The sequence below is a fragment of the Verruconis gallopava genome (assembly GCF_000836295.1).
Source record: "Verruconis gallopava strain CBS 43764 unplaced genomic scaffold supercont1.171, whole genome shotgun sequence".
Taxonomy (NCBI): Eukaryota; Fungi; Ascomycota; class Dothideomycetes; order Venturiales; family Sympoventuriaceae; genus Verruconis; species Verruconis gallopava.
This window is the reverse complement of record NW_015622307.1, coordinates 1,470-12,922: the sequence shown is the minus strand read 5'-3', so window position 1 is coordinate 12,922 and position 11,453 is coordinate 1,470. Positions and strand designations below refer to the sequence as shown.

The following is an 11,453-nucleotide window of genomic DNA, read 5'->3' as shown; positions in this document are numbered from 1 at the left end:
ACTCTACGAGGACTACGACAACGACTGCGGAGGCGGATAGGACCCCGTCTTAACAGCCTATCGTCTTTGATTTCAGAAGATATAGCAGAGGGAGAGCTACATGCTATACTTGAATTTGCTGAAAAGTCTGGAAGGTTCCGTAATAGAGACCTTTGATAACAAAGCTAGGTTATATTTACGCTATAACTAGGGTGAGAGATGAGGTTACTACAAAGAGACAACTGCAAGCAGGAACAAAACTTCAGGAAATAGAACCGTGGAGAGGAATGTAAATAGATCACATAACTCGTATGTAGCCTGCATATCCTAACTAGGATGGGTCAGGGTAAATGAAAAATCAAATCAAATCAAATCAAATCATGACTGAATCAAATCAAATCAATATATATTTGTCGTGGATATGATCAGCTAGCTTCAGAATGTACAAAATATAGGATAGTTCACTTGAATATTATTTGATGGTTGCTTTGTATACATTCAAATTTTTGATAGCTGGTGTGCTTCGCGACTGTGTGTGGGCGCGATTCGGTGGTGAATTAAGTTAACAGGCTGATGGTGCACTCTTCTTAAGCTGTCAAAAGGCTTGAAGATCTTCCTTCTAGGAATCACCTAATGACTGATAAGTCTGCACTCTACTTGGTATAACTTACAGCCGTTCCATTGCCCCTTATACAATAAGATTGTATGTTGAGGAATGACCTGAAAATCCTGGAGCAGGAACCCCACATATGAGAGTTTATGGTGCACGAGTGTATGGCTTGATTCACTAATTCCGATGGGATAATCATACTGGCTAGCATCAGGTTCTAGCTATGTAATTACTCTCTGAGTGTGAGCATCCTATCATCATCAACCCCTTCTATATCAAGGCTTGTGCAGAAGGTCTGCAGTACGCCCTCAACCAGAATTCCGATTGAAGGAAGATGCTACGGTTTGATGACTTCATTGGCTTTGATGGATCAATAATAACAAATTCAAATCTGCGCAGAAGCTGTGTCTGATTAGCATGTCGCGGCCATTTAAGGTCCCTGCGTGATACTTACCTCGACGAAGACTTTGTTTAGTTCCATAAGAGCCACATTCTTACCAAGGCATTGCCATTTTCCAGTGTGAAAGACCAGATTTAAAGTGGCGGTCATGACTTTCAGTTGTTGTGGGTCACAGCTCAACCACCTTTCTGGTCGAAACTCAGCTGCATTTTTGCCCCACACATCTGCGCGTCGCATGATGCCCCAGATGCATACTCCGATGCATGTGCCCTCTGGGAGAAACAGCTCACCAAATGTATCACCACCCTTCGGCACTTCCTTGGATTCCAAAGATGCCAAAGGTGGCCATATGCGGAGACCTTCCTTGATGACGGCTTGAAGATAAGGCATTTTTCGCGCTTCTTCGTCAGTGATGACCGGCCAAGTCGGCTTTTTTGCGTCAATCTCGGCTAACAAGGTACCCAGAACTCGATAATTAGTAATTACGTGCAAAAGTGTCATGCGAATGGCTGTCGCTGTTGTGTCTGACCCAGCAATCCTATGTTAACGCGATTCAGCAAGTCTTGTTCCATAGAATATTTGAAGCCTCGCTTACAGCTGTAGGACTAGCTCAGACTCTGCTTCTAGCTGTGTCAAGCCCCGTGCGATAAAGGATCCAAGCATGTCACGACGAATAATCCCGTCCTCGCTGAAACGTCCTTTTGTGACTTCCTTGGCTATCCTTAGGTTTATAAGTGAAAATAGTACTTTAACTGCTGCTAAAACTCACCCAACAGCTTTTCCAAGCCCTTTTGTATCTCTAGCATTAGGTGTCAACGAGCTGAAGAAGGGCAATTTCATGAGGGTCATGATCCAAGGTATAGCTGTTGTCAGAATTATGAAAGGTAGACTCTTTTCCAACTCGTCTATGTAACCATAAACATCTGAGTCTGAGGATAGATCTCCGAGTGGTTCGCCAAATGCTAGATGTGATATGGTATCTAGGGAGAAGAATGCCACTTTTCGCCCCATATCCATTGGCAATTCAGAATCCGCGTATGTTTTGATGAGATTCACAAATTTCAAAATGTTCTCATCGATCTTGCTCTCTAGTTCATCGACTTCTCTCCCTGAGTACTGGTGCTCTCATCAATAAGTTTCCTACTTCGTACATGGGACAAGAACGTACACCTGCTGACAGCTTAGAGCGTAGCTCAGAGTGAAGCTTATCGTCTTGTTGCGATAACAGATTATCCCTAGAGGGGTCGAAGCGCAAACCCTTATACATGTCGGCTCGGCGGTATTTTGTGCCCGTGTGTAGCATCCGCTGTACAAGTCCTAAGTCAGTTGTTACAACGTCTCGCGGTCCAATTCTTGCTATGGATCCTATATTTGCAACTAAATTAAAGAAGAGCTTGTAGTAAAGGTCTCTCGCAACGAACCGTATCTATTACAAATATCATACATATCTAAATGAGACTTCCTACCTCCGATGGATGTTATCAACCACCATTTCGAGAAGCCGCTAGAGAAGGGTCCTTTTATATGTCGAAGTCGTATATATTGGTGAACTGAGGCAATAAGTCTCCAGAGCAGGAAGATTGATACAAGTGCTTGAATGAGTGCCATTAGCACATCATGAACCGCCATGATATTGAACAGTTGGAAATTCTCAGGGCTTAGATTGATTGAATCTGAGCTGTCTAATCTTGCCCCCCGTTTAAGTACTCTCCCATAGCAGTCCAAAAGCTTCGGATTATGCACAAGCGCCATTTTATGCTATTTGGGGAACGACAGAGCACGAATCCAGGCTTACATGCACGATCCCCGGATACAATACCGCAATTATCGGCCTAGTTCAACCCGCCCGCTTTCTAGTACTGGCTTTCTACGCGCACTATTTTCCTCCAGGTTCTCGATACGGTAAGAGATCTGCTCCGGAAATAAGCTGCTCGATCAGCCCTTCTGGATATTCATTGCCATGCTCACTTCTCTTTTGAATTACTCTACGAAGACATGTGCATTGTCAGAAGATGATAAAGCATGCTTTGTGTGGAAACATGCGCCCCAGCGATGGGCTAAAGTTTTGAAACCTTGAACCAGGCTGTGAAGGCAAGCGATGAAGAAATCTTGTAACTTACTACAATGACTTTTAAATTCTAAAAGTTAGAAATACGGAGGTGCCTTTCAAAAGTCTAACGTCAAGCATAAGCGAGTGAGCCGGACAAGCGAGTGTGCCGTCCTCACCAACATATCATATTATTTTGGCATGTATCATTACAACCCTATATTATATTAGCTATCAAATAGTACATATAGAATCTCAATAAGCTATCTAACGCTGAGTACATTGCTTGATTCGATGACCTGGCTCACCACAACCACTACAGAAATAACATCTATCCCTGCCCTACGGGACAACCTAGCCAGCGAGACAAGATTTCTATTATTTAACACAACACACGATACAGCGAGCTAGAGGGGCAGATAATTTCAGATAATAGTTATAAGATGATAGGCTTCACCACCATACCCTAAATCTTTGATATTCTTGATTCATTTGCCAGCAGGACTGTAATGCGACTTTCCTACTGACACGGAGATGATTTGGACAGCTTTGTAAGCAGGAACTATTCTAAGAATCATACTAAAAAATCACATCCAATATAAATAGATATCTAAGGAACTTAATCCGAGCGCAGGAAGAGGCTATTAATAGTGGTCAGTCTGGTATGATGACTTAATACATTGTGCATAAGCTACAAAATCACCGCTAGGTAAGTAGCAGCCTACGGCTACGAAACAACTTGCTGAGTAATGAACTGTTGAAGCTGCAACCGGTGGCTGATGCAGAGATGTCACCGATGTCGGGCCGTAAAGCAGACGGGCGCTCAGGCTTCCAATTTTCAAAACACTCTCGCGGGTTTGGTGCAGCAAACACGCCAGAAGCTGAGACATCACAATGTAGCAAGGTATAATCACTGGTAATAAACAGCCAGAGGTGAAATTTACACTCGTCTATTTTACTCCTAGTAACCAACAATAGCTAATCTAATCACGCAGAAAGAAAGAGATCAAGCATGAGCCTATGCTTCCACCCTATGTGCACTCTGCCCACGTTGTCCTGCGGCGTTATATCATTCGCGCAACTGGAGCAATCTGTATATCGTCTAGCTTTGCTGCCAAAGTACTACTGGCTTGCGGCGTTTCAGTCTTCCGGGAAGCTTTGGCAGGCGGATTCAGCCTGTCACCTTTAGTAACATCTATCCCGGTGCAACGGGCCACCCGGCGCAACGGGCCACATCCCCGGGTACTTTGTCTTGCAAGTAGTCATACAGTCGCATTTGTGCCTATACTGCCCTTTCTCCTACTGAATAATATAATTTGGCTGGCCTACAGTACCACCACACCTCTAGACATAAATATTACATGCATGTTGCCGCTCCCTAGCATAGTCTATAGAAAGCTCATTTTTACCCCATTATTGAATACGACTGTCAACATTCCACTATAGAATCTCTATTCGTTTTAATGACCACATATGATGATAAGTCAATTATAGAGCTTTATTATCAGGCTGAGAAGCTCTTACTAGCCTTAAGGCAACTGGCATGGGTCGATCATTTATTGTTGCCATGGTCGAACGGTACCTCCCAATTGAAGCTGGCTAGCTCGAAATATTCCCCGCTTATTATAAGCCAATCGAAGATTGATTAAGTAACTTATATAAGCGCATTCACGGAAACTCCACATTCTGTTGCCAGTGGCTTACATCCTAGCCTGAGTCTGGGTTAGTTATTCCGTACTGTTCTCACCATTTGGCTACTTGTGAGGCCGCAATACATTCAGTACATACAGACATTTCTGCGACCGAGAATGATAGAGCGAAGCTCATGATTTTCTATTGGTAGTTTCCTTCAATGTTTCATGTGGACTATGGCTCGACAGCGATGAGCGGAGATGACTTCCGGTCAGCGCGTCCCTACCCACTCAAATCGTGCCGCGTGTTTGGTATTAACTAACTAGCTTAAGAAGGAGCCTGAATCTGGACCTGTCTCCGAACCTGTGGCGCGGGAACTTACGCTCGCCAGCTTGTCGGCTTGCCTATCGATCGCTTTGGCGATATCTATGACCACAATGGCAGGGTTCACGCGGCATACTGCTGTAAATGCGTTCCATACCCGGCATCGGTAACACATGTTTGAAGGCTTGAAGTGGGGAAGATGAGATAATGCTACCGATAACCACGCAGCTAGCCTGGGCTGTACTCGAAAATTAGCATGACATGTGCGAGTTACCCCTCACATTGTGTAACCGAGAGATGACGCAGTAGCATAAATGAGACAATTATTTAGGACGCCGATTTCTATTTCGCCAGTGAGGGACGGTATGCAGAAAGGCCACCACGTATCACCGCACAAAGCTATATTTATAACAAATTGAGAGATGTCGTCAAAGTCGATGTCTAAGAGCGATGCATCTCGGATCCAATCCTCTCAAGTAAACACTCAAATTTCTTGAAATCGAAAAGTCTTACATCAACTAATTACTGCAGGCCAAAGGCGGTGGCGATATGTCATCGAAAGGCTTTGCTTCAAGAGCCCAGTCTGCCGCCGACAGAAATACGAATTCGATTACCACACACAACAGTAGCGGAAAAAATTTAGACGTCAATACGACGGGGTCAACCAGCAGTACAAAAAATATTAAAAATCATGGGTAGTCTGGTATGAAGTAAAGAATAACTTAGTGATATTTGTCTGAAGCGAGAAAGAATGAGATGTGTACGGAAGAGGAGATATCTACGATTGACTCTTTATCGGACGTACCGATATGGTTAAAGAAATTCAATTCTATGCTGAAAGCCTTTCTCACAAATGTTCCGTAAGACTTTTCTTGCAATCCGGCGTTTCTGGTGTTTTCTTCCTGGCAATCTAAAGCCGAGCAACCGGTTGATCATCCTCTAACCTTGAAACCACAAAAGATATTTATAGGCAAGATCATGGCTTCAAAGAGTTTAGATGAGTTTAATGACTGGTTTAGTCGTAAATTGAGCTATTTGATTCCATAGAAAGATGGAAGGATGAAGCAATGGCGCACCCAAGCTTCTCACCAAAACCCGAATTACAGTGTGCGAGCTTAACGGTGGTGCCGTGGCTCGGAAACTTCGTTGAAAAAGGTTCTCTGCGATCCCGGTGTGAGGGTGAACGTGCCATCTGCGGACCGGTGTTTTCATGAGTAGCTATAGCATATGCCTGAGAAGCGTGTCTTCTGCTCGTGCGGACTTGCGCCTTCGCCAACCCCAGCATCTGGTTCCCAACGAACCAGCCCACAGGGAACAGGCCCGAAGGCGGAAGCAAAGCCACAGCTCAAGAATAATAAGGAGGTTTTGTAAGAAATTATGGCCGTATTTTTGCAAGCATTCTGTCAATGTCCGTGCGGAGGATCACGGGAATGATGAATGATGCATAAGTCGGACCGTAAGGTTGTCTAGTTCATTCTATGTTGTCTAGACTAATGGATTGTATGATGATTCTCTGGTCCCCTACCCCTGGCTCTCCTCTCTTATGTTAGTTGGCCAGCGTTTCCTCATGTCACGTGATCTTGGCACGTGCATAGATTGACACATTCGACTGGGTTTACAAAGCGGGGTTGGTGAACAACAGCGAGAACTCTCACCTTTGGAATAAAGAGCTCAATTGTGTTCACATACATGTCCTGAAGACCGGAAACTGCTTTCTCGGAAGCCGCACCGCCCAGCGCGGCCATAAGACATGGCGACGCCCTAGTCCCAGGAGGTAACCGGGCCCACCAACCTCTGAGAGCATGTCCTAGAAATCACGAAGCAGCTCAGCGATACATTGCAAGTCGTAGAAAGAGAGAAAGAGATTGATAGAAAGCAACTAAGCAAAGCCCTCAAGAGCGCGTTACTCGCGCTCGCCAAAATCAAGGACACCCCTGACGTAGCCTCCCTAGAAGAGAAGGTAGATCGACTACGCATAAAGATAGTAAATAGATAGAAAAGCATAGATGAAGCCTTCCGACACCTCCGAGAAGACATAGAGGCAATAAAGGTAAATATACAAGCAGTAGTAACAGCGGGTAAAGAAGCGAAGACAGCGGCGATTGAGGCAGTCAATATAGGCAGGACGGTACTCAGAAATAAAGGGACACATCAGCAGCAGGCTATAGTAAGCTATGCCGCCGTGGCAGCGCAAGGAGCGACGGCAACAAGTATATATAGTCCATAAAACACCAGACCTCCTATATAAATACATTGTGAGATCATCGTGAATATTAGAAATGTACAAATGATCCACCACCTGCGTTCCATGAACCCATGCAACCTGAAAGCCCATGTCAAATAAGCCATAGCCTAAGGCAGAGTAACCAATGCAAAGGTCATGTCTGTAAACCAACTCATGAGCGGAGACATTAGCATAAAAACAGTTATACCAGGCGAAGCACAGACGCTCAGACAGTCCGCCCAGGAATAGGTCCCTAGGATAGGGAACGGAATGTCAATACGCAGCCAGATATATAGTGTGCTTATATATAGCGTATATACCAAAGATGTGGATATGGACAGACTGGACGAAATCAACGCCGCTATCTTGAGTGAAAACAAACCCTTTATCCTAACGGCAGAAATCAAATACATCAGATGGCTCAGTCGGAAGGCACAGACCAAGAGGATGTCTATACTGGTAATCAAGTTTACTAAGCCAGAGGATGTGAATAAGATCATTGATAAAGGGTTAATATGGCAGGGGTGCCACTATAACACCAAGAGATATGAACGACAATGCCGCCTGAAGCAATGCTTCAACTACCAGAAATATAGCTATATAGGAACCTAATACAAAGCCATAACAGCATGTGGCCACTGCGCGCAAGAATATAACTCCCGGGACTGCCCTTCGAAAGCCGATATACCTAAGAAGTGCGCGGGCTGCAATGGCCTGTACGAGTCCTGGAACCGCCACTGCAAGATCAGGAAGGAATAGCTTGCCAGGACCAAGGCGGCGTACGACAACCGGCCCAAGTACCACCTGGTACTTGAGAACCGGAAGCTAGTAGCCCAGGTTAGAAACCCTATAACCAGAATGAAGAGACAAAGGTCAACGAGGGACCTGACCGCCTCCCAAGCAGGCCGGGCCTCAAAGCAGACTAATACAGGGCTAGCCAGAAACGAGGTGAATAGGGAGAATGAATCGCCGGTAAACAGACAGAGGAGCCGCAACGCGTGGTACAGCCATCACGTAAGGCACTGGAGGCGTGAGACACTAATGAAATCACCACTATAGAAATAGAGGACAGCATGGATATGACCCCCCTATAATGGTAGAGCATGTTCAATTAAGCATACTACAGTATAATATTCGAAAATCAAAGGACACAGTAATAGCCACGCTGATATAAGATGCTAGGACAGCAGAGTACGACATTGTGGCCATCCAGGAACCATGGAAGAACCCATACATGGACACCACACACCACCCAGCCAAGGAGACCTTCCACCTCTGCTACCTACCTGAACAGGAGGGCAAGACAGCAAGGGTCTGCTTCTTCGTGAACAAGAGGCTGGACCAGAGCAAATGGCAATTTAAAGCACACACTAGGGACATATGCACCCTATATATCAGAGAGAGCGAGGAAAGTGGGGATGGAAGCCAGATTATCATATATAATATGTATAACCCACTGCAATGCTCGGAAGGACGCGAGAGCGCGCTTCCAAAGGTACAGGAAGTCTGCCAGGAGAACAGAGTGGAAGAGCAGATAGCGCTAGGCGACTTCAACCTCCATCACCCAGTATGGGGTGGAGAAAGGGTAGACAAACACGAGGAGGAAGCAGAGGAGCTGCTGGACGTTATGCAGAGCATAGGTATGATGAGCACACTCCGCCAAGGAGCGATCACATACGAAGAGGGAGAAAAGAGGACGACGATCGACCTCTGCTGGATGTCTGCAGGATTAGTAGATCGGATAATCTGGTGCGAAGTAGACAGAGACATAGAGTATGACTCTGATCACCTACTGATCAGCATAGTCATGGACCTGAGAGTCCAACACGGAGAGAGGAAACCCGTGAGGCGATGGAAGCATCTTGAGGAAGAGAGGTTTCAGAAGGCGCTCGCACAGACACTACCTCAGGTACAGCAGCTGAGAACCAAGAGGGCACTGGATCAATATACCAAGGAGATTGCAAGCGTGATCGACGGGGTGGCAAACAAAGTCCTCCCTAAAACATGCCCCTCACCACAGGCAAAAGAGGGATGGAACATGGAATGCAAACGAGCACTAATCAAAGTAAAATAACTTAAGTGGTTCTACAGCATGGACCGCATAGCGGAGTCATGGGAAACGTACAAAGCTGCATGGAACTTGAAGACCAAGACGGTCAAGAAGGCTCTAAAGGCAGCACATAGAGACAGGGTAGAGATGGCAGTGGCTACTCCCGAGTCTCTTTGGAAGGTAGCAAAGTGGGCCAGGACAAGGGAGAACCAACCTCTAAGCGTCACACCAGCGATTCGATGTCCTAACACAGGATAGGAGGTGATAAACACTAAGGAGAAGGTACAGATTTTCTGAGAAGTCTTCTTCCCAGCGCCTCCGAGGGCCGATCTCGACGATATCCAGAATGCACAGTACAACCAGCAGATAAACCTACCAGAGATCACAGAGAAGGAGGTTCTGGAGGCTGTAACGGCCACCGCCCCACTAAAGGCGGCAGGCCCAGACAGGATAGCAAACAAGGCGCTGAAGGCAGGAGCTGAGCTACTAGTAAAACACCTCGCCAATATCTTTAACCAGAGCCTCAGACTAGGCTACTGCCCGGAACACTTCAGGACATCCACCACAGTAGTGCTCAGAAAGCCAGGCAAAGATAACTACGCAGTGCCAAAGGCATACAGGCCTATAGCATTACTCAATATAATAGGAAAGGTAATAGACACTATAATCGCCCAGAGACTGAGCTACCTGGTAGAGGCCTACCAAACAATACCGCCCCGACATATGGGCGGGAGACGGCTGCGGTCAACGGACCACGCCCCCCACTCCATTATGGAGAAGATATACGAAGCATGGAACAAAGGAGAAGTTGCCAGCCTATTGCTCCTGGACGTGTCTGGAGCATTCGATAACATCTCTCATAAAAGACTCCTATATATGCTTAGGAAAAGACGAGTTGACGAACGGATCGTCGCCTGGATTGCCAGCCTCCTTGCAGACAGGCGCACGTGGATCATAATAGACAATTTCGAGTCAGAGGAGTACGCGATACAAACTGGAATACCTCAGGGATCACCACTCTCACCTATCCTGTATATCCTATATAATTCAGACCTAATAGATAACTGCAACACAGAAGTGACCATTACAGGATACATCGACGATACAGTAATGCTCGCCTGCAGGCCCACTACAGCAGGCACCACTCTAAAGCTGGAACGGGCAATGCAGAGGGCGCAATGCTGGTCCGCAACCCATGCATCAAAGTTCGCTCCGGAGAAGTTCCAACTGGTTCATTTCTTGAGGGCCAGGAAAACCGATATGAAGCAGCCCCTGAAGACGGCATTGGGCATCGTCACTCCCACAAGGACATGCAAATATCTAGGCATCACTATAGACAGCAAGCTCGAATGGAAGGAGCACATCGCGGAGATCGAGCGCAAGACAGCCAAGACAGTGCATGCCATTGGGGCCCTTGGCAGCTCGACATGGGGCATAGACCTCAGGAGCATGCGGAAAATCTACCGCGGGGTCGCGATCCCACAGATGATGTACGCCAGCTCGCTATGGTCGAACTCCAGCTGCAATAACAGACCGTACACAGAACAGACGCTGAACAGACTAGAGGCCATTCAAGCCCGAGGGGCCCGCACTGTGAGCGGGGCATACAAGGCGACCTCATGGCCAGCACTGAATGTTGAAACGCACCTACTACCCATTAAGCAACAGATATGGAAACACAACCTAGAGGCGCTAGGACGGCTGCAATCTAGCTCAGGAATCTCGGAGCTGCTAGACCGCTCGGAGCGACAACGGGGTCACTGGAGAGCCAAATACAGTAGCCCACTGCAGAAAATACGGGCCGAAGCACGGAGGATCAAGGAGCTAAGCATAGAGTTGCCAGAGACAATCCTACTATTTATCATGCCACCGTGGCAGGCAGGACCAACTATATATAGAGACACCAGCGATGAAGCAGCACGCGCCAGGCACAATAAGATGCTTGGAAAGGGGGCCCTTTACATCTATATAGATAGTAGCAGCATCGAAGGCCATATCAGAGCTATGGCGGTCTGTCCTATAGCGAGGACCATATGGAAAGCGTACATGGGCACTGACAAGACCTTCACTGTGTACGTAGCAGAGTTACAAGGAATCAAGATGGCACTGGAAATCGCGCTGGAACATACAAAAGAGAGCACTCGAAAGCAAAGGGTCGCTATCTTCACAGACAACCAGGCCGCAATC

General features: G+C 46.6%; 1 protein-coding gene across 1 annotated transcript; it reads right to left on the bottom strand.

Moving 5' to 3' along the window:
• Positions 1 to 684: 684 nt before the first annotated feature.
• PV09_09770 (uncharacterized protein) lies at positions 685 to 2,256 on the bottom strand (the record flags this gene model as incomplete). Its single annotated transcript, XM_016363905.1, has 5 exons — positions 685 to 991; positions 1,044 to 1,527; positions 1,585 to 1,710; positions 1,759 to 2,105; positions 2,158 to 2,256. The coding sequence occupies 5 exons, from the start codon at positions 2,254 to 2,256 to the stop codon at positions 860 to 862; spliced, it is 1,188 nt and encodes a 395-aa protein (XP_016208267.1). The 3' UTR covers positions 685 to 859.
• Positions 2,257 to 11,453: the final 9,197 nt, after the last annotated feature.